This window comes from Vidua chalybeata, chromosome 3 (assembly GCF_026979565.1).
Source record: "Vidua chalybeata isolate OUT-0048 chromosome 3, bVidCha1 merged haplotype, whole genome shotgun sequence".
Classification (NCBI taxonomy): Eukaryota; Metazoa; Chordata; class Aves; order Passeriformes; family Viduidae; genus Vidua; species Vidua chalybeata.
In genome coordinates this window covers 113,496,713-113,523,870 of record NC_071532.1, presented here as the reverse complement: position 1 = coordinate 113,523,870, position 27,158 = coordinate 113,496,713, and the positions used below count along the sequence as shown (strand labels likewise).

Here is a 27,158-nt window from a genome sequence, read left to right as displayed (position 1 = left end):
TGGGCTTCCTGGTGTGCACTGACAACCCACAAATCGAGGCAAGGGATTTCTGGTTTTATTCCAGTTAGTGCAGAGCCAGGAGCTCTGGGTGTCCCCAAGGCTGCTCCCTGAGCATCAGAGCTTCACACTTTTATACATTTAAGTGAAGAACCAGCATTCATTGGTTACCACTTACAGAACTCTGTTATTAATTAGGACTCCAACTCCTCCTTGCTGTGTGTATCTCCCTCCTCATGATGATCACTCCACAGGTGCAGCTCTTTCCTCCATCTGAGTTGGGATCCATTCTGACTGGGTGATCAATGAGTCAGTGATTGTGGTTTCTTGCTGCCAGAATTACCTTTTCCCCTGGTCCTGCTCAGTCCTGCTGACCACACTCCTGGTGCCTCTCATCCAGACAGCCCATTGCTCTTGGAGTGCTCTTCCCTTTTCCTTGGATGAGAAGAGCAGCCGAGCCTACGAGGTTCATGATATTATTACTAATCATAAGTGTCCTACTGAGGGACATGAGGGACATGAGGGACATGAGGGACAAGAAAATCCTCAGTGATGACACTGAGACAGGGAGACAGCAGTGACATCCCTTCCCAGTGGATCCAGGTGGAGAACAGCCCATGGCTGGGGAGGATGAAGGGAGAGGGGAGCCCTCCCCTCCATGAAGTGTGGAGAGCTGTGGATGCAGCATCCTGGCCAGGCTGGGGCTTCCTGGAGCAAGAAGGGTGTGACATCTGGAGCTCAGGAAAGGGTCAAAGCAATGCCAAAGGGACTGGAGCATCTGCTGTATGAGGAAGAACTGGAATGTTTTGGGGTACCTACGTGTATACTTGCCTAATGGGAGGGAAGGAGGAGGAAGCCAGGCTCTCCCCAGTGGAACCCAGTGACAGGACCAGAAGCAACAGGCACAAACTGGCCTCCAAAGATTTGGGTTTTTTTTTGCAGCTAGGTTGATCACACAGGGTGCCCGGAATGGGCTGCCCAGATGGGTTGTGGTCCCTCCAGCTGAGAAGACACCCACGGCTGTGTGAGGGGCAGGAGGTCCCCAGATCCCCACCAGCCCCAGCCCTGCTTGTCAGGGTTGGCTGAAGCAGGCTGTCCTGGTCAGTGTCCAATCTGGTATAAATATCTCCTAGGAGGGATCGTCCCACTACAATCCTTCTTGCCAGCATGGCCTTCCAGCTCCAGGGTACTGATGCTCTGGTGGAATTTCCCCATTCAAGTCCCAGTGGCCACAGCACGAGCAGCTGGAGCAGGGCCTGGAGTGGGGAATCTCCAGCCTTGAGCTCGTTCCCAAAGGCTGTGCCCCCCAACTCCTTTGCCCCTTGGAGCAGCCCCCTACCAGAGGCACTGAAAGCAGCTCCTGTGAAATCGGAGGGCTGCACGCTCTGCTGGTGTTACAAAGCCCTGCAGCCCTGCCTGCCCTGAGCATTGACTCCACTGCTGTCCTTCCAAGTACACCATCAGAAACAGTACTTCCTGCTCCAGCCCTGCTATGCTGCCCTTCCAGCAGCTGTGGGGATGTTATCAAAGGATTTCTGGCTGGTTTAGCTGGGAAGGGACATCCAATCCCATCCACGGCCACAGGCAGGGTCACCTTCCACAGACCAAGTGGTGAGGACCAGGGCCAGCAACAAGGAGGCTGAACCTCCCCCAGCTGCCTCAGAAGGTTTCATCCCTGTCCTCTTGGTTGAGGGCCAAGGAACACAGCCCACCACAGTACCCCCCTCCCCACCCACAACTCCAGCCCTGGCCCACTCAGCATCACCGAGTGTCCCACAGAGGTTTCCCCCAACTCCTGGAGCTCCCACATCGTGGCCATATCCTCCCAAAGGGCCTGTGTCTGTCCCTCCCACAGCTCCCAGCCTTGCCCACCATCCTGGGGAAGGACTGCTTCCCTGCTCATGTCCCCACCTGTGGGCAGGTGGGTGTAGCCCCCCTGTGCCTGGCTCACTGGTGGTGAGGACCCATTGTTCCCATCCCTCTGCCCCATTTGCTTCCTACTGCTCCCACTCCTGGGGGGCTGTGAGCATCTCCTCCCCTCGAAGAACACGGTGTGTCACCCCCTGACCCAGAGCACTCACAGCCTTGTTCCCAGAGCTGGGGGTTTGTGCTGCTGGCCCACCTGCTCCTACCCAGCCCTGGCCCAGCTCATCCTGTCTCCTACTCCTGAGCCCTCAGTCCCTTTCCAGTGAGCCCTTTCCCTATTCCCAATGAGTCTGTTTGTCCCTTCCTGCTAAACCCCTTCCACCACTCCCAATGAGTTGTTTCCCCATCCCTGGAGAACCCTTTCTTCATTCCTGGTGAGCCCATTCCCAGTTCCTGACAAACCCATTCCCAGTTCCTGGTGAGTCCATTCCTTCGCTCCCACTGAGCCTATTCCCCATTCCCCATCCCTGGTGAGCCCTTTCTTCATTCCTGATGAGCCCATTCCCAGTTCCTGGTGAACCCATTCCCAGTGAGCACGCTCCCAGTTTGTCCCTGGCCCTGCACAGCCCCAGCTGCCCCCACCCCGCACTCGCTCACGCCTCGGGTTTCCACCACGTTTTATTACAAAATCGGTGCGGACCGGTCCCGGGGCCGGTCCCGCCCCCGCTCGCCCCAGCGCTGGAGCTGAGGCGGGTTCAGCCCGTGCCGGTGTTGGTGCTGAGCGCCCTACAGTGCAGAGGCCGAGGCGGTGGCTGGAGGCCGGTGCAGCCCCGGGGTCACGGGGGGTTCGGGGTATCCGGGGATTCCGGGATCTGGGGTTCAGCGCCCCACGGCGTCGAGGATGCGGCGGTTGGAATCGGCGCGGGCGCGCTGGCTCTGGGCGCGGGCGAGCAGCAAGAGGTGCCGCAGGAGGTGGAACGTGAGGTCGATGGAGAGCGGCGGCTCGTCCCGCCGCCCTCGCCACGGCCCCGGGGGCGGCGGCGCCAGCGGCGGCCAGAGCGGCTGGTCCTGAGCCCCGGTCCCGGCCGCCGAGATGGAGCCGTCGGTGGTGGCGGGGCGGGCGGCGGCGGGCGGCGGGCGGGCGAGCAGCAGCAGAAGGGTGAGCAGTGCCCGCCGCATCCTCGGTCCCTCTGCACCTGCGGGGCAGGGGCTTAGCGCCACAGCAGAGACCGGGGCGGCGGCGGAGGCCCGACGGGAACCGCGGCCCCGGCAGCGCGGGGACGGTCCCGCGCGCGGAGCCCCCTCGGCGCCCGGCCGCCCCGTTCCGCCCCCTCTGCGCGCCCCGGCCCCGGTGCTGCCCCTGCCCGGTTCCCAAGCCCCGTCCCGTACCCGGTGCGCTGTGCCCGTGCCCTGTTCCTGCCGGTGCTGGCGGCGCGGCGAGCGCGATCCGTCCCGCGGGAGCTGAGCCGGCGGCGCGGCCGGGGGTTATATCGGTCCGGGAGCCCGGGCTGACGTCAGCGCCGGGCACGCACCGGGCGGCGGGGGCGGGGGAGAGGGGGGCACCGGAGCGGCGGGGAGCGGGCACCCGGCGGCGGGACGGGGTTGAGGGACAGAGGGGCGGAGCGGCAGAGCCCGCTCTCGCCGGTTTCGGGAGCCACCACTCCGGTTCTTTTCTGACGCCCACCGGAGAGGCATGGCGGGGCCGGGGCCGGTGAGAGCAGGTGCCTTGGGCCGTGCTAACCCTTGCTTCCCCGGTCCCCCGGTCCCCCCGATCCCTCTCCCGGCTCTGGAGCATCCCCGGCCTCATTCTCCGCCGCTGTCCGCGGTGCTGAACGGCCGGGACGAGCTGGGGCACCGGGGCCGGTGAGCCATACAGGTGAGCTCCCGGTGAGCCCTCAGTGAGCTGTACCGGGCTGAGCCACGGCTTCTCGGCGTGGAGCCCTCGCGTTCCCGGGCGGAACGACCGCGTCGAGCAGCGGCGTCCAAGCAGGGATCGGGGCGGGGGGGATCCCTGGGTTAGGTGGGGATACCCCGAGCACCGGCAGCTCCGGGACAGGGCGGTCACAGGTGGGACCCCCAGCCTGGCTGTGGCTCAGCGTCCCGGGCAGAGCGGGCGGTGCCGAGGTCAAACCGCGGGCCCGAGGCCGCAGACGCCCCGAGCGCAGCGGTAGCACCGGCCAAGTCCTGTGAGTCATAGAACGAAGGCACCGGAGCTGGCAGCGCCGTGCTGGATGCAGGGTGTTCCGTCGGGGCACCGGCACCGCTGCCAAATGGTGAGGTGGCTGCTGGGGCTCCACACTACTGCTGGCAGCCCCCCTGAGTGCGCCACACTGCTGGCATCCCCCCGAGTGCCCCACACCGCTGCCGGCAGCCCCCCGAGCGCCCTGCTTGCTGCCGGCCGAGTGTAGCTGAGCTGACACCCAGCGCCGACGCTGCTGCAGGGGCCAGATCAGTGGGGCAGAGCCGGTGTGGGGCAGAGCCGGGCACAGGGGCTCAGCCCGGCCCCTCGCACGGTGTGTCCCACCCCAGGTGGCACAGGGGTGGCGGGGCACGGCCCTGCCCGCAGCGAGCAGCACATGGTGTCGTGCCCCCATGACGTGATCCGGCAGGAAGGCTGGCACCCGGCACCGCTTCCTGCAGCGGCAGGGCAGAGCCCTCAGCAGGGGCTGGGCTCGGCCCCCCGAGCCCTGGCAGCCCCATGCTGGGGCGGCTGCTCCTGGGGACAAGTGGCTCATTCCACGTGGCTCTTGCCATGCTCGCAGTTCTCTCATTGCTGACAGCGAGAGCCTCCTGCACCCCCAGAGGGAGCTGCAAGAGGCTCAGCACCTCAGAGCTGCAAATTCCTGCCACCCACAGCACCCACCCCAGTGGCTGTAGAGGGCCTGAGCCCCACACAGAACCCGAGGCTCCCCAAGTACTGGTGCCGTCCGTGCATGGCCCCATCACCTGGCCCCAGTCCTGTGCTGCTCCACTGAGCACTGCTGGGGGGGAAGAGGGCTGCAGCTGCAGCCCCTCCTGTGCCCTGCCTCACCCCTCAGGCCTGTGCAGGATTTGCCTCCTCTGTGTTCCAGGTTGTACCCACCCAGCTGGAGCAGCCCCAAAGCAGGGGTCAGCACAGAACCAGACCGTGGGGAGGATGAGGGTGGAGGACAGACAGTGAACACCCTCCATGAAGGCCACGCTGGCAGAGCCCAGGTGCTGCTGGCAGCACGGGGATGGCTCTGTCCTGCTGTGTGAGGCTGCAGTGGTGCAGGTGAGGGGGCCAGGGCTCAGGGCTCCACAGAGGTGAGAGGAACTCCTGTGGTGCCACCAGCTCCACTTGGAGCCACTGGTCAGGATGTGCTGGGCAGGAACACTGTGGGAGCTGGACACTGTGTGTGTGGGACACTGTGTGTGCTCACTGCCACTGCAGGGTGAGCATGGACACACACCCCCAGGGGCAGCAGCGCAGGCAGTGGCAGCTCCATGGGGCTTCTCTCTGGCATGACAGGCAGGCTTGTCTCAGACATGCGCAGGTGGATTGTGGCCCTGGCCCAGACCCAGCTCCAGCACTACCCTCAACCCTTTCTGAACCCTCCCTGGATGCACAAACCCTGGACCAAGCAAGCCCTGACCCTGGGGAGACTCTGCACCCAGCATCAGGACTTTGGCTCCATCGACCTTGTTTCACTGCTCTGCAGCTGTGGATGCACCATCACAGCCCATGGAACAGCTTCAGTAGGACCTGATGACCCCCTAAACCACCATCCACCCTCTGTCAGAGTCCCTTCTCTAGCCAGTGGGGCAGACCACCCCAGCCTGCAGTCCCTAGCCCCATGCTCAGTGCCTTGAGATGAGGCAGAGTGGACCCGTTGATCCATAACAGAACGGTTGCTCTGGAACAGCATCTTGAGAGCCTGGGGGCATGCTGGGCCACAAGCCCCAGGGCCATGGGAATCAAAAGTGAAGACCACTGTTTATTGATGCTTTGACTGTCCACAGCAGAGCCACAGCAAACCCTGTTTTCGGGGAGAGCATCCCCAGCCTGCAGTGACCCCAGCTCTGTGCCCATGGCACAGCCAGCCCAGGGCCAGCCCTGCTCCATTTCCACTCCTCTTTTCCCTTGGGATGTGCCATGGGGAAGGTCAGAGTGATGCTCAGGGCAGGAGCACCCTGTGTGCAGGGCTCGGAAATGGCTGAGCACAGACAGAGAGCATCGTGGGCAGAGTTGCTGCACAGCATGGCTAGAGCAGATCCAGGCCTGTCCTGGCACCATCTTCTCCCTGGGGCAGTGGGGGCTGTGGCCATAGGGGATGGCATTCCCCTGAGAAAAGAGCGGGATGGCTGCTGCAGGACCCTGTGTGTCCCAGTCAGCCCGCGGCCACGCGTGCCCACGGCCAGGGCTCTGAGCTGTGGTGGGGTCAGGAGCGCACAGGCTGGGCACAGGCACGGGACACGGCTCGTGCCTCACATCCGATTCGCTTTCCAGGACAGGTAGCAGTTCCAGACGATGGCAACACACTGGACAACAGCCAGCCTGGAGACAGAGGGGACAGGGTCTGCAGCTGCCGGCTCAGGGGGCAGGGACTGGGCACTGGGGCCGCAACACTACCTGTGCTGCAGAGGCACAAAGTAGAAGTTCGCAATTTGCACGGGCGGCCAGATCTGGGCAGAGAAGGGGAGGAGTGATGAGGAGCCCTGCCAGGGTCCCTGTCCCACACCCACCCCTGCCTGGCACTCAGGCTGTCCCACAGAGCCCACGGCAGCCCCATGGAGGAGACAGGACAGGGACACAGATGTGCCAGCACTCACACAGTAATTGGTCATCAGGGCATCCATGTAGTCCTGGAAGAAAAAGGAGGTGTGAGCACGCAGAGGGGCCCCATCCTTGCCACTGGTCCCCCAACTCCACACTGGAGTCCTCTGCACTGCTGGGCACGGAGCCCCTGCAGCCCTGCCCATGTCTTCCCACAGCCATGAGGGCGGCAGGGAGAGGGTGACCAGAACCATCCCCACTGAGAGCGCTGTGTGCCATAGCCAGGGCACATGGGCCCATGGCTTGGCCTCCCCAGTGTGGGCTGTGAGCCCCTTTCCAGCTCAGTGCTCCCCCAGGCCCCTCCTGGGCACCACACAGCAGAAATGGAGAGGAGCTGGGGCAACTGCTCTGGAAGCCCGAGGTGCTGCCTTGTCCTCGTGCCACAGCCTCGGCCGTGTCGCATCCCTGTCCCGTGGCAGCAGGACAAGTCCCTCCTGCAGCTTGGCCGTGACTCAGCCAGGAGGCCGGGCTCCTCCTGGCGCTGGCCAGCAGCCCAGGACGGGGTGAGCGGGCGCGGGGTGATGGATGCTCTGCTGACGCTTCCTCTGCGTGGGGAGAGGCGGATGCGCCCCAAGCCAGGGGGTGAAGGTGCTGCCAGCGCTGCTGCCCACCCCCAGCCCATCACCCCCTGCCAGGCCAGGGCTCCCATTTGGGAGCCACAGCTCACACGAATCACCAAGCACGGCAGGATTCCCTGCAAGGCAAGATCCATGGTATGAGCTGGTCAGGATGCAGCAGGGGAAGATGGATGGGAGCACTCAAGAGTGCTGTGTGTGCCCATGATCTGCTCACGTGTGCCCTTAGGGTGCCTTGGAGCACCCCGTGCTCCGGCTGTGGTTTGCATAGAGCCTGATGAAAGCAGAGGTGATGTGATCCTGCCCCGGGATCTCCTTCCTGCACTCTGGGGCAGGATGAGGGGCACGTGCTGGCAGGCCAGTGTGGAGCAGGCTGGTGACTGGGTGCCCCCACGCAGAAGAATGAACCCTGGGTGGTGGCACTCAGGCAGAGCTCCAGCCAGGCTGGGGCCATTCACAGGCAGCTCGGGCAGCAGCAGCGAGAGAGGCTGGTGCTGCCGCTCCTGGCAGCCACGCGACCACCCCAGTGTGCCTCATCCTGTGGCAGGTGGGCACCCACTCCCCAGTGACTCACACTGGACACGCTGACTCAGTGTTCACACTGGTTTCCAGCAATTACTGTTAATGGGAGTCATCTCGGTAATTGCTCTGGAGACCCAGCCAGGAGCAGGGCTGGACAGCACGCCCATGGCACCCGTGTCTGGCCCAGGTGGGACCCCAGTACTCGCCCACAGGACACCCATGCCAGAGGAACTGGCCCTGGCACCAGAACTTGGACTGGCAGCACTGGGCACCCAAAATGCCTAGGGCCATGGGACCCAAATGGGAGCAGCTGTCAGGGCCAGCACACAGGGAGGAGCTGCCAGGGCCCCACAGGTGCCCAGGGCAGCAGCACATACCTGCTGGATCTTGGACCAGTTCTCCTGCACCGACAGCCCGTTCGTGGCCCCTGTGACAGCCAGGAAGCAGCCAAGGAAGCACGGAGCGAAACCCCCCTGCGAGAGAGGAGCCCCGGCTGATGCTGAGGAGCTTGTGGTGCTTGGAGCCAGCCTGGCCATGGGCAGCCTCTGCCAAAATGCCCACCCCAGCCCTCCACGGCAGTGAGGCTGGGCCCAGCTCAGGCACTGGGCTCCCAGAGCACGCTGGAAACTTGCCACAGGGACTGTCCTGTCCCCACTGCCCCAGTCCCACACAACACCCTCACCCATGTCACACCAACCTGGTCCAGGATCACCTTCTTCACAGCCACAACTTTTGTATTCCCTGGGATGAGCCAATCCAGGATCCTGTACCAGCTGCCCACAACAGGGCCCTGCAGGAGCCAGGGGGTGAAGAGCATCATCTGCCTTCACTGGTCACAGGGGTCAGGGCTGGGGGCCTCCAGGGCAGGTTACCTGGCCCTGCTCCAGCTCTGGACCACAAAGACAAGCTCATCCTATGCTGCTCCTGCTCCATAGAACTGGCCCTGCCCATGGCTGCTGGAGGTGGCACCAGGATCGCCCAACTCACAGTCCACCACCACAGTCCCACCCTGCTGAAGGAGCCATCCCATCCCATCCCATCCCATCCCATCCCATCCCATCCATCCCATCCCATCCCATCCCATCCCATCCCATCCCATCCCCACTCACCACAAAGCAGAGGCCAATGGCCATCATTTTCAGGGTGCGGGGGCAGTGGTGCCCGTGCAGCCCCCGCTGCTCCACCAGCTGCTGTGCAATCACATCCCCAGCTCCCATGAGGGCCCCTGCAACCAGCACAGCCCATTTAGGCAGGTCAGACCCCCGTGTGACCTGCCCGCAGCTGGGCCCCCTGCCCCAGGATGCCTGAGCCTGTTCCAGCCCTGCCAGCTCTGTCCCAGCTGCAGCTCCCCAGCCTGCACCAAACCCCACGGCACAGGCGCCCCGCTCTGCCAAGAGCCTCAGGGCTCTCACCGCAGCATCTCTGGTCAGAACGGTCCCAGCTGCACCTCCTCCCTGTGACCCGGACATGGGGCAGACCTGTCACCCAGGCTCCACGGTGCTCCCAGAGCAGAGCAGAGCCTGCCCAGCTGCTGCTGCTGCCCATGATCTCCACCGCAGCCTTTCCCACAGCACCCCCAAATCTCTCCCTGGACACCGGGCAGGCTCTGGCGACTGTGATCCCCTCCCTGGAGATCAGCTCTCTGCCTGCATCCCCCACCAGCCAGGATGGGCAGAACGTGCTCCCTGCTGCCCCAGCCCCTTGCCACAGCTGGCTGCTGGCACAGCTCCTGGCCCTGTTTCTTGATCAGTGTCCCCGGTGGGGAGCTGCCCGGCTGGGTCTCTGGCAGCTCCTGCTCCATCCTACACCCCTGACCCCTTCGACGCAACTCAGCTGGCCCAGTGCTGCCCCCTCCAGCTGCTCCCCCGGCCCTGGCGGCTCCTGCTCCCTCTCCCCACTCCCCTGGGACGGTTCCCTGGCAGGTCTCCAGCCCCACTGCCGCTCTGCTCCGTCCTCGGAAGCCCTGAGCCCAGCAAACCCTCAGCCTGACAGGCGCCAGCCCCAGCAGCCCCTGCCCCAACAGCCCCAGCCATGAGCAGCTCGGTACCAGCCCTGCCCCAGGGACTTCGTCGGTGGTCCCTCATGGACACGGGCCCAGCTCCCTGTCCCCACACCATGGCATGTGGTCCCTGAAGCTCACCCGCAGGGCCGGCCCAGGCTCTGCAGCCCCACAGAGCTGCTGCACTCCCAGCAGCACCACCTGCTGCTCCACAGGCTCCATCTCCCATCCCAGACCAGCCCCAGGATCTGAGGGTCTGTCCCCCAGCCTCGAGAGACCCCACACACCCCCATGATGGCAGAGCAGCCCCACCAGCTGACGGGCCACAACAGGACCGGGCAGGGGGTGGAGGCAGGCGCTGGACTCCAGCACAGCACAGCCAGAGCAGCGGCTGCTTGCATGGCAGCACTCCCCGGAGCTGCACTCCCCAGAGCTGCACTCCCGGCAGCTGCATTCCCAGCAGCTGCACTCCCCGGAGCTGCATTCCCCAGAGCTGCACTCCCCGGAGCTGCACTCCCCGGAGCTGCACTCCCAGCAGCTGCACTCCCCAGAGCTGCACTCCCAGCAGCTGCACTCCCGGCAGCTGCATTCCCCAGCAGCTGCACTCCCCGGACCTGCACTCCCCGGAGCTGCACTCCCCGGAGCTGCATTCCCAGCAGCTGCACTCCCCGGAGCTGCACTCCCCAGAGCTGCACTCCCGGCAGCTGCATTCCCCGGAGCTGCATTCCCAGCAGCTGCACTCCCCAGAGCTGCACTCCCGGCAGCTGCACTCCCGGCAGCTGCATTCCCCGGAGCTGCATTCCCAGCAGCTGCACTCCCCGGAGCTCCATTCCCCGGAGCTGCACTCCCCGGAGCTGCATTCCCAGCAGCTGCACTCCCCGGAGCTGCATTCCCCAGAGCTGCATTCCCTAGAGCTGCACTCCCTGGAGCTGCACTCCCAGCAGCTGCACTCCCCAGAGCTGCACTCCCCGGAGCTGCATTCCCAGCAGCTGCACTCCCAGCAGCTGCATTCCCCAGAGCTGCACTCCCCGGAGCTGCATTCCCCAGAGCTGCACTCCCCGGAGCTGCATTCCCAGCAGCTGCACTCCCCGGAGCTGCATTCCCAGCAGCTGCATTCCCCAGAGCTGCACTCCCCGGAGCTGCATTCCCCAGAGCTGCACTCCCGGGAGCTGCATTCCCGGCAGCTGCACTCCCCGGAGCTGCATTCCCAGCAGCTGCACTCCCCAGAGCTGCATTCCCCTAGAACAGCACTCCCTGGAGCTGGGTGCAGGGGCACGGCGCTCATGCAGAACACAGCAGGCACCGCTGTTACTCATCCAGTGCCAAAGGCTCTGGGTACAGTGCCCAGAAGTGATGAGGCTGTGCCGGGAGGGACAGACCCGTCTGTGCATCCCTTCCTGGGCCTGGGGATGCAGCCAGATCCAGCCCCCTGCAATGACTCTGGCAACAGTGCCTGCCCAGGGTGCCACCGGCACAGCCCAGCCACAGCTCCTGTGCAGGGCTGGAGCTTTCATCCCAGCCAAACCTGGTGCCCAGGGTGCCCAGCCAACCCCCAGGTTGATGTTCTTGTGACCAGAGCACTCTGAATGGGGCCCAAAGCTAAGCAGGGCACCGTCTTCATGGCCATGGCATGGCCAGGGCAGGAGCAGAGGACTGCTCTCCACAGGCAGAGAGGGACAGGAGGGTCACAGCTGCAGGCACGTGCTACTGCCCACTGTGTCCAGGCCCTGCTGACAGCCTGGCCCAGCGCCCAGGATGCAGGAGGCAAAGCCATGCCTGACCCCGGAGCCCTCGGAGCGCAGCTCGGCCAGCAAGTGTGGCTGGGCACAGTGGGCACGGCCAGCTGCCAGCAGCTCCCTGGCCTGGCCCCAGCTGGCAGGCAGCACTGGGGTCTCTGGGAGCAGCAAGAGAAGGCAGGGCTGGAGGCTGGGGTGGACCTGGCACAGGGCACAGGACCCGGGAAGCCGCACGGACCACTGCACGGGCAGCAGTTGAGGGGCTGAGCCCGGCCATGATGTGGAAGCTCCGAGGAGAGCAGCAGCGTTCACGCACCCCTGGCTGGAGCTGGGCACCCGCCGCAGCAAGGAGAGCCCAGCCCGAGGGCAGAAACTCCTGAGCTGGTGGAACCACATCCAGCAGCAGCCCAGCACCCACAGAGGGCCGTGCCTGCCACGGCTCAGCCCCGCAGCCCTGCAGGCTGACAGAGCCCCGGGGCAGGGGCTGTGTCACAGCTCCTGAAGCAGCAAGAGGCAGAGCAGAGCCCAGGAGCCAGCCCGGGGCCACGGCGGGCAGGGCCAGCCCTGGGGAGCCCCTCCCAGCTCCACACTGGCCTCCCGCCAAGCACAGGGGGACGTGCTGCCAGCAATAGACTCCATGACATCGATAAAAATAACAGCAGGAACAGTTAAGCGGCCTGGCAGGGCCCCAGCAGCCAGGCAGGGGGGGCACCGTGCCACCCCCCCGCGGCCATCAGGGCTGAGGGCCAGTGACTGCACAGCCAGGGGAGCCCCCAGCTCAGCAGGGCACCCCCAGACCCCGGGGTTGTGCTTTGCCAGCATCCTGGGCTGGTGGGAGCAGGAGGGCAGGGGCAGCAGTGGCAGGGCAGGGGCGAAGTGGTGGTGACAGGGGGGAGGCTGCAAGGAGCACGCAGGGACCCCCAGCTCCCACCCATCAGCGCAGCACAGCCACCACACAGCCCCGAGAACACGCGGAACCAGCAGGACACGCTCTCCCACCACCAGCGTCAGCCTCAGGGGGGCTGGGGGGAGGGAGCAGAGGAGGGGGGCAGAGCTGCCTGGTGCCCCAGGGCTGCAAATCCTCGGAGCAGAAGAGGTACGAGCCAGCAGCAGGGCAGATTCATGGCACCTCACGGCCCTGCAAGCAGCAGCAGCGTTAGGGAGATTCAACCCCCTTGCAGAGCCCCGGGAGCCTCTCCTCAGGCAGCACCTCTGTGCCTTCACCGCTGAGTGCCGGCAAACGCGGAGGAGCTGAGCCCCGGTGAATTCCCAGCGCCGCAGCTCAGCACCCGTCCCCTCCAGGTGAGGGGGCCCCGGGACAGTGTCCCCCCAGGTCTGGGGGTGAGGGCTGCGCTTCCTTACTGTCCCCACGAGCGCTCTGGCTGCAGCACAGACCCCTGACAGAGACGTCCTGAGCCGGGAGCGGGCCAGGGCTCTGACCCTGGTGTGACACACGGGGGTCCCTGCTGAGCCCGGGGCGTGCCAGCACGGGGGTGCCCCTAAGGCAGACCCCTGAGGCGCTGGAGCGCCCCTGCCCTGCCTCCTGCGCGGTGACGGTGCCCACACAGCGGGGCGAGGGGCTGCGGGGCCGTGCGCGGGCGGAGGGGCTTGTGCAGGGGCAGCCTGTGTGCCGGGGCCCGGGGAGCGCGGCCGTGTGCCGGCAGCGCCGGGGGCCGCGCTCCGGGCAGGAAGGGCTGCGTGCGGGGCCGGGGGTCTCGGGGCGCGGCCGCCGCGGGGGCCCGGCCCGTCCCTTACCGGCTGTGAGCGCCTGCGCCGCCCCGGGCCGCCGCGCCAGCAGCCGCCCGCAGCCCCTCCACAGCGCCGCCATGGTCCCGCGCGTCGCGGCGCGGTGACGCGTGTCGCGGCGCGATGCCGTGTCGCGACCGAGAGCGTTTATTGGTCAGTAGCGGCCCAGCACCGTGGCCAGCAGCGCCATGCGGATGTACATCCCGTTCTCCGCCTGCCGGAAGTACGCGGCGCGCGGGTCCGAGTCCACCTCCACGCTGCGGAATGACGTCATCAGCGGGCACCGTCCGGGTCCCCGAGCCCGCCCCGGGGTCCCCGAGCCCGCCCCGGGGTCCCCGAGCCCGCCCCGGGGTCCCCGAGCCCGCCCCGGGGTCCCCGAGCCCGCCCCGGGGTCCCCGAGCCCGCCCCGGGGTCCCCGAGCCCGCCTGTCCCCCAAGCCCAGCCACGGCAGCCGCCGTGGCTCTGAGCTCCCCCCAGCCCTGCCCAGCACCCCGCAGTCCTCCCGCCCCTGAGCCCCGGCGCCTTCCCGGACACCCCCAGCACACCGCAGCTGCCGTGGCCCGGCCGGTGTGCCAGCAGCACCGGTGCCCCGAGCACCCCCCTTCTGCCCTGTGTATTCCATACCCGTTCTCCCAGACACTCCCCCCAAACCTCCCCAGTATCCTGCAGCCGCCCTAGCCCTGTTCCCCTGTCCCCACCTGATCTCGTTGACACGGGGCAGGGGGTGCATCACCACCATCCTCTCCTTGGCCCGGGTCATGATGTGGGGCGTGAGGATGAACTGCCCGAAGCACTGAGGGAACACGCAGAGCCCTGAGCTGGGGCAGGGCAGTGCCCGGGCCCCCGGAGGGCAGCAGGACCCCCTCACTCACAGCCTCGTACTCCTCGGCCCGTTGGAAGCGCTCCTTCTGGATGCGGGTCATGTAGAGCACATCTGTGTCCGGCAGCGCTTCCTCGATGCTCCCAAACTCCTCCTGTGGCAGCACCGTAAGGTCAGGGGGGGCCGCAGAGCCAGAGAGCGTGTGGGGGCCAGCCCCCCACCCTGCTCCTCACCTGCTGGATGCCCCTGGAGGCCACGAAGCTGGTGATGTCGGAGGGCATGCGGAGCCCCGGAGGGGTCACGTAGCGCAGGTTGACGCGGTACAGGGTGAGCAGGCGGGCCAGGGAGTGCACCGTGCGCCCGTGCTTCAGGTCACCCACCATGGTGATCTGGGGAGAGCGGTCAGCCCAGCCTGTCCACGGCCCCTCAGCGCCTACACAGGGCGCCCGGACCCCCCGGCCGTGCCGCCTGGCCCCTGCTCCTCACCGTCATCCCGTTGACTGTGCCCAGCTCCTCGCGGATGGTGAAGACGTCCAGCAGCGCCTGCGTGGGGTGCTCCCCCACCCCATCCCCGGCGTTGATCACCAGCTTGCGGCAGTGCCTGGCGGCCAGCTGGGAGCACCGGCAAGGCAGGGCAGGTGAGCGCAGGCAGGGCACGGTTCCCGCCAGCCCCATGGCAGCAGGACCCAACCCCGGCCCAGCCGGGGACCACGTCCCTGCCCCACAGCGCAGGTCACCATCCCTGCCCTTGGGGCGGAGCCCCCAGTGCCTCCGGGAGAGGAGGCAGCTTCCCTCAGCCCCTCTCACCTCGACGGCGCCAGGCTGGGGGTGCCGCAGCACCAGCACGTCGGCGTAGCAGCACATGGTCTGCACAGAGTCAGCCAGCGACTCGCCCTTCTGCACCGAGGAGGTGGCCTCGGAGAAGGACAGGACAGAGCCACCCAGCCGGCTCATGGCTGCTGCGAAGGAGCTGCTGGTCCGCGTGCTCACCTCGTAGAACATGGTCGCCATCACCTTCCCCTGCAGGGCCGGGCTGTCACCTCGGGGAGCCCTGGCACCCCGCCTGGTACGGGGCTCCCTCGGGGTGCCCAGGGGACAGCTGCGCGCTCACCTTGAGGATCTCCACGCTCCGCTCCTTCTGCACCAGCAAGCGCAGGGTGTGTGCCACGTTGAACAGGTGGGACAGCTGCGGGGACAGGTGGCACCAGGGCTCAGCCGGGGCACAGGAAGCACCGGAGCACCCACAGCCCCTGCGCCCGCCCGGCTGGGCACCTGATCCTTGGAGAACTGCTGGACAGAGAGGACGTGCTGCCCGACCAGGGCGGCGGCGGCGTGCAGCGCCAGGGAGGTCTGGGGGGCGCGCTGAGGGGACGCTTGGCGTGGGACAGGGCCCAGTGGGTGGAAGTGGCTGTCCTGGACTGGCGCTGAATCTGTGGCACCGAGAGTAGCTGGTCAACCCACGGCGGTGCCCTGAGGAGCCCAGCCACGGATCCTGGATCCCCACTGTGGGCCCCTGCTGCACTCACCCAGTTCCGCTGCCTTCCTGCTGCCCTTCTCACGAGCGTCCTCATCTGGGTGGGAGAGGGGAGCAGTGCTGTTAGGGGTTGTGGGGAGAGGTGACACCCCGCTCTTGTCCCAGCGTGCTGCCAGTGCGGCACAGCCCTCCTGGCACTTGGCAACACCAGGTGAAATCAAGATGGGCCTGAGGCCAGGGTGATGGTCAACCAGAGACAGGCAGTCCAAGCCCCACGTTCTGCTGTGACCCTCTCCCTGCACACCCCGCAATTCCCAACTGGCCACCCCCCAGTTCACACTGGCGGCGAGGGGTCCCCGAGGTGCCGTGCAGGCTGGGGCAGGAGGGGAGAGGGCGGCATGGCCGTGCCCTGTCCTACAGCGCCCAGTCCTGGCGCTGGGTGCCGGAAGGGGCCCAGGGTGGGCAGCGCAGGCAGCCCGGGGCTGCACGGCACCTGGGGGAGGGGATGCACTCATGGGCTGCCATTAGTGCCAGTAGTGAGTCCCCGCCCCGACATTACCGGTGCCTCGGGCGCCCGGGCGGTGCGCGGCTCCCAGCCTCTGGAATGCTGAACGGGACACAAGGGCTGGCGTCAGCGGGGCCGCCCAGCCACGGTCCCAGACCCGGCCCCCAGGCAGCGTGCCCGCTGCCCGCCCACCCCCCTACCTGGCAGCCCGGGGTCCGGGGCTCGGTGGATGCAGGGCGGGAGGTGGAAGCGTCCCTCACCCCCAGGGCCGGGCCGGCGGGGGCTGGGGGCTCGTCCACGCAGCACGTCACCAGCCACGTGCCGGGACGGCTCAGGGGTCTGAAACGAGAGACCAAGCTGGAGCTAGGGCAGAGAGGGACCCCCTGTCAGGTCTGTACACCCCAGTACCTTCACACTCTCCTTGGTGGGGGCACCATGTGGCAGCAGTGCAGCTCCTGAGGTCCACTTCTTCACATCCTGTCCATAGCCAGGGGGCACCAGCACCTGCAGCCAAGGCAGGAATGGGATTAGGGAAATGGGGTCAGCATTGGGAGACCCCCTCTGTGACCCTCAATACAGGAAGAAAAGCACCTAGGACCTTACCTGCCCATCGATGTAGGCAACCTCCCCACGCAGGACTACCCTCCGCACTGTCCCCTTGACCTGCATGCCCTCAAAGGGGGTCCAACGGGCCTTGGAGAAGACTGTGCTGCTGGGGATGATCCATTCCTGCTCCAGGTCCACCTGCCAGGACAGCGGGTCAGAGGCAGAAGGGTGGGGGCTGGACCTGGGGTGGGTGGGCAAGGACACACCTCCACATAGGTGTCCTCCTGTGCTGGTAGCCCGAAGATCTTGCGAGGGTTCTCATAGAGGCGCTGGACGATGTCCTCCACGCTGAGTCTCCCCTCAGAGACGGCCGTCAGCAGCAGCGGCAGCATCGTCTCCAGGCCAGGGTACCCGGGGGGCGGCTCCTGCCCCTGCTTCTCCTCCAGCGTGTGGGGTGCTGCACGATGGGGCTGGTCACCGGGGGCTGTCCCCACCGCTTTCCCCGCCCCATGGCCACCATCCCTGGGGACTTACCGTGGTCAGTGGCAAAGCAGTCGATGATGTCCATGTTCTCCCAGAGCGCCTCCACGTCCTGGCGGGTGCCCAGCTCTGGCCGCACGGCTGCACGGCCCTTCCCCAGGCGCCCCAGGTCGTCCTGGCTCAGGAAAAGGTGGTGCGGGGCCACCTCGCACGTCACCGGGATGCCCCTCTGCTTGGCCGCCTTGATGAGGAGGATCTGGGGCAGCCGTGGTTAGTGGGGAACCCACAGGGCCCCGTGCTCCATCCCTGGAACCCAGAGTTCGCCCTGCTCACCTCCTCCCTGCGGGCCACGTGACAGATGTGGACAGGGCGCTGGTACAGCTGGGCCACCATCAGCACGGCGGCCACCGTCTGCCGCTCTGCGTGTGCCACGATGGGCAGGTGCCGCGGCCACTGCTCCAGGTGCTAGGGGGAACGGGGCTCGTGGGCATCGCTGCCAGGACCAGATCTGCCCCGTGCCAGCCCCTGCCCTCCCGCTCACCTCCATCCACAGCGATATGTCGTCCATCCGCAGGCTGGAGAAGGTGTCGTTCAGGTACATCTTGAGCCCGGCGGCTGCCCCAGCCAGGGGGCCCAGAGTGCCAGCATTGTCCGAGGAAGCCCCCAGGAAGAGAGCAAAATCGCAGCGGGCCCCGGCCTCAGCCAGCTGCAGGACAAGAGGCAGTGGGTGCTGTGGTGGGACCAGTCCTGCCACCAGCAACGAGCTCACCCTGGACAGTGAGCCCACCATGGCTGGCACAGGAGGGGATGTGAGCATCAGGCTGGCAGCAGCTCCTCACCTTCTGTGCCAAGGCGAAAGAGGTGGCATCGGTGACAGCAGGGTTTGTGTTGGGCATGGCACACACCATAGTGACGCCCCCGGCCAGGGCGGCTGCCGTGCCTGATGCAAAGTCCTCCTTGTGGGTGCCTCCCGGCTCACGGAGGTGGACGTGGACATCGATCAGGCCTGGGGAGTGTCAGGGTCAGCACTGGCAGCTGCTGGCCACAGGGGACATGAGAGATGAGGGCCATCCCACCAGCGCAGCATGGAAACATCTCTCTCCACAGCACCTGCAGGTGTGCCCAGCCCGGCTCCCAGCGCTGTCCCCGTTCCGTGCCGCGCCCCTGGGGCCACTGAACACCCACCTGGCAGACGGATGAGTTTCTGGGATGTCATGCAGTCCACATGCATCTTCAGTGGGGGGGCTGCCCCAATCTGGCCCAGTGCCTGCAGGAAGAGCAGCCGTGAGGCAGGACCCAGGGTCAGGAGCAGGGGTCAGGGTGATGATGCCTGTCCGAGGTGCACCCCAAAAGCAACCCCTGCACAGTGACACCCACACACACAGCCTGCCCCACAGGACTCCTGCAACCCTGCTTTGCTCCCTTTCCTCCTTGCACCCACGGTCCCCAGGTGCCCCAAGCCCACCTCTACGAAGAGCTTCGTGCACTTGATGTCGATGATGAGGGGCACGGAGTAGTCGACAGCCAGGCGCCGGGTGCGGTACCCCTTGGTGACGAAGGAGGAGAGCCGGCGGCCCCCCGAGTTGCGCATAGAGAGGTTAATGACCATCTCAAAGTGGTTCTCGGCCAGGTAGTCCAGGATGCTGCGCTGGGTCTCCCGGGCACCAGCCTCGCTGCTGTCTGCCTCCTCGAAGTGCCAGTCCACAGCCTTCACCTGCAGGCAGTGACCCTGTCAGGGCCCCGCAACAGCCCGGGAGTGGCCCTGGCCCTGCAGGCCCCCAGCCCTGACCTTGATGCCATGCTCGGTGTAGAAGTCGGCAGTGCCGAGGCTGGCATACAGGTTGTAGCCAAGGTTCTCCAGCGTCCGCACCGTGGGCAGCAGCTCACTCTTGTTCTGAAACGAACCGGGGCCGGGTCAGAGGGCAGAGAGGGAACCCCAGCCTCCCATCAGTTTTACCCCACATACCTTGTAGCTGCCTATGGTCAGCAGAATGTTCTTCTTGGGGATCTTGAAGCCGGTGCTGAGCATGGCCTTCAGGTACGCCTCGCAGCGGTTCTCCCCAAAGCAGGCAACCTCGCCTGTGCTGGTCATCTCCACACCCAGCACCACATCAGCGCCCGCCAGGCGTGAGAAGGAGAACTGGGGCACCTGGGGGCAAGGGGATGCTCAGGGGCTGCCTGAGTATGCCTGTCCCCACACCCCAGCCTGGCCCCATGGCCCCCACTCACCTTGACACCAACGATGCCTGTGCCCGTCATCAGCCCCACAGGCTCCACATCCTCACCCATGATCACCTGGCTGGCCAGAGCCACCAAGTCCACACCCAGGGTCTTGGAGACGAAGGGGAAGGAGCGGGAGACACGAACATTGCACTCTATCACCTTCAGCTGGTCATCCTGGGAGAGAGGGGATGGAATGAGGCAGGGCTGGGGATGTGGGCTGCTCTCCCCTGGCCGTGCAGTCCCCAGTACCTTGGCGATGAGCTGCAGGTTGAAGGGCCCTGTGACCTGCAGCTCCTGCCCAATGGCGTGGACAATGGCCTTGATGCGCTCCAGTGTCTTGGGGGTGATGTCCTGCGGGGGGGTCACCAGTGTGGCATCGCCCGAGTGCACCCCAGCGTTCTCCACGTGCTCCGAGATGGCGATGGCCACCACCACACCGTCACAGGCCACCGCGTCCACGTCAATCTCCTGTGAGCGGGAACATGGTCACAGCCTGTCCCTGGGGTGCGGGCTGGGGCTTTCAGGGGGCATCCCAGGGCTGGAGCAGCCTCCCGGATGGACCTTGGCCTCCTGGATGAACTTGGAAATGACAACAGGCTGCTCCTTGGACACGGCCACAGCGTTGCTCAGGAACTTCTCCAGATCGCTGTCCGAGTACGCCACGTTCATGGCGGCACCGCTCAGCACGTAGGAAGGGCGCACGACGCAGGGGTACCCCACCTTGCAGCAGAAGTGCTTGGCTGACTGCGGGAGAGACGGAGCTCAGCGCACACGCGGAGAGCACCCTGGGGCAGCCCTCTCCTGTTCGCTGGGCCCCACCTCCATGTTGGAGAGCTCCTTCCAGAGGGGCTGGCTGATGCCGATGGAGTCGAGCAGGCGGGAGAACTTGAAGCGGTTCTCGGCCGAGTCTATGGCCTCCGGGGAGGTGCCCAGGATGCGGCACTGCTGCCGGTGCAGGGCCATGGCGATGTTATTGGGCAGCTGCCCGCCCATGGACAGGATCACACCCTCAGGGTTCTCCAGCTCGTAGATGTCCATCACCACCTGCAGCACAGTGCGGGGCAGGGGCACAGCTGGGACAGAGCTATGGCGGGCCTCACCCAGCCCCACAGCTGTCAGGGCCCCGGCCCCCTCACCTCAAAGGAGATCTCGTCGAAGTAGAGGCGATCACACATGTCATAATCTGTGCTCACTGTCTCAGGGTTGTAGTTCACCATGATTGTCTTGAAGCCCATCTATTGGGGGAGGGACAAGGTGAACCCAGAGCCTCCAACCCCTACCCAGCCTCATTCTCTGACCAGGGACACCCACCCCTCACTCCACAGGGTGCTGGGGCCCGTCTGACCTTGCGGAGCTCCTGGATGCAGCCAACAGCACACCAGTCAAACTCGACACTGCTGCCGATGCGGTAGACGCCGGAGCCAATGACCATGACGTGGGGCTCACGGAAGGCCAGGTCGTGCTCAGAGCCATTGTAGGTCAGGTACAGGTAGTTGGTTTGGGCTGGCCACTCTGCTGCCACAGTGTCGATCTGCTTCACCGCTGGCAGGATCTTCAGGTCGCGCCGCATCTTCCGCACGGCCAGCTCGGTGCTGCAGAGAGCCGGGTGAGCGCCAGGACCGAGGCAGGGAGCAGAACAGGGCCGTCCCCTCCCCATCTCACCTGAGCACGGCCAGGGCCACCTGCTTATCAGAGAAGCCGAGCTGCTTGGCACGCTTGAGCACGGCGGGCGGCATGGTGCCCTGCTCACCACGGTACGACTCCAGCAGCACCGCGTGGTCCGTGATGTTCTTCATCTTGTGCAGGAACCAGCGGTCAATCTTGGTCAGCTCATAGAGCCGCTCGATGGAGTACCCGGCCCGCAGCGCCGCTGCCAGCACGAAGATTCTCTTGTCCGTTGGCGTCTCCAGCTCCTGCCAGGCCAAGGTTGAGTGCGGCCGAGGGAGGCAGGTGGCCACCCCTCTCCCCAGAATGGCACAGCCAGCACAGACATCCAAACCCCAGCGCTCACCATGTCTGAGACCGGCTTCACTGTGTGATCAAAGCCCACGCAGTTCTCGTCCACCATCCTCAGAGCCTTCTGGAACGCCTCCTCAAAGTTCCTCCCAATGGCCATGACCTCCCCTGCAGAAGCTGGGGTGAGCAGGCGGATCCTGTGTGCGCCACGTGCCCCAGCAGTGCTGTCCCCCTGCGCTCACCCACGCTCTTCATGGAGCTGCCGATCTTGGTGCTGACGCGCAGGAACTTGCTGAGGTCCCAGCGCGGGATCTTCACCACGCAGTAGTCCAGGCTGGGCTCAAAGCTGGCTGTGGTGGAGTTGGTGACGGAGTTCCTGAGGAGGTGACAGGGGTCAGCAGCTGGGGCCGTCCCACCAGGGCAGCACCTTGTCCCACACTGTGGTGGTACCTTACCTGAGGAGGGGCAGGGGGATGCCCAAGGCAAGTTTGGCAGCCACGTAGGCCAGCGGGTAACCAGTGGCCTTGCTGGCCAGGGCCGAGCTGCGGGAGAGCCGGGCGTTCATCTCGATGATGTAGTACTGCGGGCAGCAGGCGGGCAGGTCAGTGGGTGCCGTGGAACAGGCCAAGCCAGTGACACGGCCAGACCCACGGTGTCCCAGAGATGCTGCAGCACGGCGGCCTGCTGCGGCACAGCCTCGTGGGACAGCTGGGGCAGGACCCAGATCCCCCAGGGCGGAGCTGGCTGGGATCAGGAGAGGGAGGCAGAACCCGCAGGGAGCTGCAAGTACCTGCTCTGACTCGGGGTTGAGGGCAAACTGGATGTTGCACTCGCCCACGATGCCCAGGTGCTGCACCACCTTGATGGCTGTGCGCCTCAGCATGAAGTACTCGGTGTCATTGAGGGTCTGGCTGGGCGCCACCACAATGGACTCGCCCGTGTGGATCCCCAGCGGGTCCAGGTTCTCCATGTTGCACACCTGGCAATAGGGGGGTCACTGCTCCACGTGCTGTCCATGGTGCACTCCTCCCAGTTCCCACTACATCCTCCCCTGCCCAGTCAGGACTGGAATACACGGGGTGTTCCACGGGGTGGATACCCCAGCACAGGGGTGCAGGGCTCTGGTTCACAGGGCGCAGCTCCCAGTGGCCCACAGCAGCTGTGCCAGCACCACCGGAGGCACTGGGGAGCCCTCCCTGGGGACAAGGTGCAGTGCGAGCCCCCAGCCCCTGCCCCACGTCTGTCCCTCCGCAGCAGCCCAGAGGCCTCCCTCCATCCCGTACCGTGATGCAGTTGTTGTAGGCATCTCGCACCACCTCGTACTCAATCTCCTTCCAGCCTTTCAGGGACTTGTCCACCAGCACCTGGGAGGTGTGGGTGAAGGCCTGGCTCACCAGAGCCACCAGCTCCTCCCGGCTGTTGGCGAAGCCGGAGCCCAGCCCCCCCAGGGCGTAGGCGGAGCGCACCAGCACCGGGTACCCCAAACGCTCAGCTGCAGCCTGTGCCTGCAAGGAACATTGGGGTCACGGTAGGAACAGGAAGGACAGGACCCTGCCCTGCCCCACAGCCCCCCAGACTGCCCAGACCTGCTCCAGGGAGGCAGCAGCCTCGCTGGGCGCCACGTGCTCCCCGATCTCCTCCATCTTCTCCGCGAAGACCTTGCGATCCTCTGTCATCTCAATGGAGGCAACAGGGGTGCCCAGCACCCGCACACGGTAACGCTCCAGAACACCCGCCTTGGTCAGCTCCACGCCACAGTTGAGGGCTGTCTGCCCCCCGAAGGTCAGCAGCACCCCATCAGGCCGCTCATTCCGGATCACCTGGGGGGCACGGGGAGGTGGGACAGAAGCCACGGTGGGTCCTGTGCTTTCCAGCTGCCTTCTCCCCTGTGCAGCCCCTCAAGTCCCTTCCAACCCCATGCAGCCCTACATGCACCAGGCTCTAGGTCATCCTCCAGCCCAGCCCCACACTCATCCCCCAGCTCTGCCATCCCTGCATTCCCAAGTCGCCCTCTCCCAGCCAGCATCCCAGGGTGCTCACCTGGGTGACGTACTCAGGGGTGATGGGCAGGAAGTACACCTTGTCTGCCAGCCCCTTGGAGGTCTGCACGGTGGCGATGTTGGGGTTGATCAGCACCGTCTGGATGTTCTCCTCCTTCAGTGCTTTGATGGCCTCATGGGGAGCAGAGGGGTCACTGCTGGTGGCCCCGGGCCCCTGCCACCCCTGTGGCCCCTACCGCCCCCAAGCCCTGGGGCTGGCACTCACCTGTGACCCCGAGTAATCAAACTCGCCTGCCTGCCCGATGGAAAGGCCACCGGAGCCCAGGATCAGCACCTTGCGGGGCCGGGCTGCCTCCAAGTCCTCCGCGGGTGCCTTGGTGTAGGTCAGCCACTCCCGCAAGCGCTCCCGCACTGGGGGGAGATGTGGCACGCTGGGGACAGGGCACCCCCATGCACAGCCCCGTCCCGCAGCCCTTGGCCCATGTCCCAGCTGTCCCTCACACCCACACCCACCTGTCCGGGCGGTGCTGTTCCCGTCCCGCAGGTCCCGTGCCACCTCCACAAAGACATCAAAGAGACCCTCCAGGTCCGTGGGGCCGGCGCAGTGCTCGGGGTGAAACTGGACACTGTGGTGGGGGTCAGACAGGGCACATCCCACAGCCACAGCCCCCCAACCCCAGGCCCCACGCACACCTGAAGAAGGGCTTGTGCTGGTGGACGAGGCCCTCGTTGGAGCCGTCGTTGGCGTTGGTGAAGAGCGGCGCCCAGCCGGGCGGGAGGCTGCCCGCCTGCACCGCGAAGCCGTGGTTCTGCGCCGTGCTGAAGCAGCGCTGCGTGTCCTCGTGCAGGCAGGGCTGGTTGTGCCCGCGGTTCCCGTACCTGCGTGGCGGCACAGCTGTCAGGCAGCCCCGGCAGCCGGGACCCCCGCGGTGGCTCTGGGCCCCCACTCACTTCATCTTGTAGGTACGGGCACCGAGCGCCAGGGCAAGCAGCTGGTGTCCCAGGCAGATGCCAAAAATGGGCTTGGGCTGGGGTGCATCCAGCAGCTGGCAGAGGTTGGACACTGTCTCCTGGCAGAGCTGTGGGTCCCCAGGGCCATTGCTGATGAACAGCCCGTCAAAGTCTGTGTCAAGAGAGCAGCAGGGTCAGAGTGGGGCCCCCCAGCCCCTCAACATTACAGAGGGGCCCCCAGGGTCTGCACAGGCTCACAGCAGGCACTCCTGGCTACCAGCAGAGAAGCACCCTGAGCCTGCGGCTCCCCCGACACCCCAGCAGGGTTACAACCAAGGTGTTCTGACCCCACAACACCCATCCAAGTGGCAACAAGGCCCTGCCAGTCCCCCACGGTGCACCCTGCCCCGAGCCACACCAATACCACAGTCCAGGGTCCCCCATGCCAACCACAGCAAGGCATCCCAAGCCCATGGCCCTGCTCCTGTGGTGCCACACTGAGGGCCCAAGCCCCAAAGCCGCCGGGAATGATGGCACCAAGGCTCCCCACCCCACAGCAGCGAGCAGGACACAGGTGCCTGCTGTCCCCAGCACCAAACATGCAGACAGTGCCAGACCCCATTCCCCCCAACCCTCCTGGTGGGACCCCAGATTGTCCCCAACCACTGCCATCTCACCTGCAGGGTCCAGGGGGTGGTTCCAGGGCACCACAGTGACAGCGGCCCCCCGCTTGCACAGACACCGTATTTGGTTGTTCTTCAGGCCGCAGTCAAGGGCCGTGACACGCAGGGACCCGCCCGGGTTGAACACCCGTGGTGCCTGAGGGGAGGGAGTGCATCACCCGGGCTCCTGCTGGGGCCAGCCTCCCGCAGCAGCAAGGGGCCCCACAGCCCCTCCACTGCCCCCCGGCCCCACTCAGACTCCCCACCACACCTTCAGCGACACCTCCTGCACCAGGTGCTTCTTGTTGGGGTCCTCAAAGGAGAGGCTCCCCTCGGGGGTCCCATCCGGCACCAGCTTCCCCAGCAGCGTCCCGTTCTCACGGATCTTCTTTGTCAGCGCCCGGGTATCCACCCCTGCAAGTGGGCTGTGAGACCCAACCCCACGGCCCCGGCCCACCCAGCTGAACCCTGTGCCCCAGCAGCATCATCGCCCCCAAACGCCAACAGAGGCTCAAACCCCAGGTGGGCAAAATCCAACAGAGACGGGTCTGGTTCCAGAACGTGCAGACCCACAGCCCCCGCACCCCACCCTACTCTGCTGTCTCCCCAGTCCCACCTTCCAGCCCAGGGATGTTCTGCTCCTTCAGCCACTGGTCCAGGGACTGGGATGCGCTCCAGTGGCTGGGGGTCTCTGAGCACTCGCCCACCACCAGCGCGGCCACATGGATCTTGCTGGACTCAAACCACTGTGGGGACAGAGGGTGATCAGGGCAAGGCAGAGGGTCACCAGCCCAGGAGAAGCCCCATGGAACACGGACCCCATTCCCACAGCACAGGACCAGCCCTGCCAGTGCTGGGCTGTCACTTGCCCCCACCTTGTCCCACACCTATCGCAGCGAGGCTGAGCCTAAGTCCAGCAAAGTCCCTGGATCAGGGAGCCCCAGAATGGGCTGTCCGGGCCCGCACAGCGCTGCTGGACTGCAGCCCGCTGCCCACGCACCAACACGGCCCGTGCCACGGGACCGCTCAGCTTGGCACGGCTGCGGCACAATCCGAGCACCACTCCCACCACCCACAGCCTCGCCAGCGAGGTTCAGCCTCGCCGGCATGTCCCATGCCATGGGATCAGGGCACTGTTTCCCGGGAGCACAGGCCACAGCAGAGACCCACAGCACAGGCCCAGAGAGGGCTGCTAACAGCAGGACCCTGCAGGGTGGGCGCGGGGAGGCCGGCAGGGCACGGCTGCAGCAGGGCTGGACTCTGCCCCAGCACGGGCGGCGTGGAGGCCAAGGGGCTGGGAGGGGGCTGGGGCCTCGAGCAGCCCCTTGCCCAGCCCCAGCCCTGCCTTGTCACAGGCGTTCCAGATTCCCACCTTGCAACAGAGCCCCGGTGAGGAAACACACAGCCCCGCACCCCACGGGCTGCGAGGACACCCCGATCCCAGCGCTCTGGGGTCTCCCCAGTGCCTGGTCCCGGTCCTCGCCATGTCGGGCCCCACTGCGGCCCTGGGCCCCGCAGCGTCGGGGTCAAACCTCTTCGTGCCACCATGTGCCACTCGCTGTGCCCTGGCATCGTCCCGCCCTGGCACCTCGTGCCACCCGTGCCGCCCTGGCACCCTGCAGCGTCCCGTTGTGCCACCGCCACGGCGGTACCACGGCGGTACCGCGGCGGTACCACGGCAGGACACGCAGCCCCTCGGGGCCCCTGCTCACCCTGCTGAGGCCGAAGGCGTCGGGCTCGTCCCGGGGCACTCCGTAGTTACCGACCAGCGGGTAGGTAAGCACCAGGATCTGCGCCTTGTAGGAGGGGTCGGTGAGGGCCTCGGGGTACCCCACCATGCCAGTCTGGAACACTGCGGGGGATGGCATGGGCTGATGGGGGGGGCACCGAGCCGGGCACGGCCGGGCCGGTCCCGACCCCGCGCCCCGGACAGGCCCCACGGAGAGGCCCCGAGCGAAGGGAGTCCCCGGGCCGGGACGGATCCTCTCCTTCCCGTTCTTTCTCCCTCCCGCGCCGGCGCCCGTCTCGGGCCGCCCCACGACATCCCAGCGCCGGCCCGGCCCCACGGACAGACTCACCGACTTCCCCCGCGGCGGCGGCCCCGACGGCCCCGAAGGGGCGGCCGGGCAGCACCGACCCGTCCTGCAGCACCAGCCGGGCCATGGCGCCGCCACGTGCGCTCCGGCGACTCCGCGGCGGCGGCCGAGCGGGGTGCGCGCCGCCCGGCTGCAGCGGCGGCGGGAGGATCCGGGGCGGGGCCGCGCCGGGGCCGCCCCCGGGGCGGGGCGGCGGTACCTGGCGCACC

General features: G+C 66.3%; 3 protein-coding genes across 4 annotated transcripts; all 3 read right to left on the bottom strand.

The window, feature by feature from the left end:
- Window positions 1-2,525: 2,525 nt before the first annotated feature.
- On the bottom strand, window positions 2,526-4,349 carry UCN (urocortin). The gene is made up of 2 exons (XM_053937485.1): window positions 3,253-4,349; window positions 2,526-3,059 (listed from the first exon to the last, which is right to left on the bottom strand). Exons 1-2 carry the CDS (start codon window positions 3,668-3,670, stop codon window positions 2,743-2,745), a joined length of 735 nt encoding a protein of 244 aa, XP_053793460.1. The 5' UTR covers window positions 3,671-4,349; the 3' UTR covers window positions 2,526-2,742.
- Window positions 4,350-5,806: 1,457 nt separating this feature from the next.
- Window positions 5,807-13,378, bottom strand: MPV17 (mitochondrial inner membrane protein MPV17). The gene is made up of 7 exons (XM_053937486.1): window positions 13,246-13,378; window positions 8,865-8,980; window positions 8,453-8,545; window positions 8,133-8,228; window positions 6,655-6,687; window positions 6,455-6,507; window positions 5,807-6,379 (listed from the first exon to the last, which is right to left on the bottom strand). Exons 1-7 carry the CDS (start codon window positions 13,316-13,318, stop codon window positions 6,310-6,312), a joined length of 534 nt encoding a protein of 177 aa, XP_053793461.1. The 5' UTR covers window positions 13,319-13,378; the 3' UTR covers window positions 5,807-6,309.
- Window positions 13,361-27,044, bottom strand: CAD (carbamoyl-phosphate synthetase 2, aspartate transcarbamylase, and dihydroorotase). 2 transcript variants are annotated; one of them, XM_053937483.1, is made up of 45 exons: window positions 26,932-27,044; window positions 26,566-26,705; window positions 25,470-25,599; window positions 25,125-25,267; window positions 24,869-25,010; window positions 24,192-24,363; window positions 23,934-24,119; window positions 23,754-23,866; window positions 23,506-23,651; window positions 23,281-23,412; window positions 22,827-23,060; window positions 22,524-22,745; window positions 22,031-22,219; window positions 21,704-21,820; window positions 21,483-21,624; window positions 21,296-21,408; window positions 20,947-21,197; window positions 20,630-20,876; window positions 20,421-20,519; window positions 20,104-20,328; window positions 19,846-20,028; window positions 19,534-19,752; window positions 19,291-19,458; window positions 19,028-19,210; window positions 18,851-18,955; window positions 18,527-18,775; window positions 18,247-18,328; window positions 17,901-18,067; window positions 17,603-17,767; window positions 17,395-17,526; window positions 17,116-17,317; window positions 16,848-17,038; window positions 16,639-16,779; window positions 16,444-16,539; window positions 16,236-16,374; window positions 16,090-16,137; window positions 15,583-15,627; window positions 15,329-15,486; window positions 15,168-15,242; window positions 14,864-15,076; window positions 14,543-14,668; window positions 14,290-14,445; window positions 14,109-14,210; window positions 13,935-14,029; window positions 13,361-13,493 (listed from the first exon to the last, which is right to left on the bottom strand). In XM_053937483.1, the coding sequence occupies exons 1-45, from the start codon at window positions 27,014-27,016 to the stop codon at window positions 13,391-13,393; spliced, it is 6,771 nt and encodes a 2,256-aa protein (XP_053793458.1). In that variant the 5' UTR covers window positions 27,017-27,044; the 3' UTR covers window positions 13,361-13,390. The 2 variants fall into 2 exon arrangements, with proteins under 2 accessions (XP_053793458.1, XP_053793459.1); XM_053937484.1 differs by lacking the exon at window positions 16,090-16,137.
- Between the last annotated feature and the right edge of the window lie 114 nt (window positions 27,045-27,158).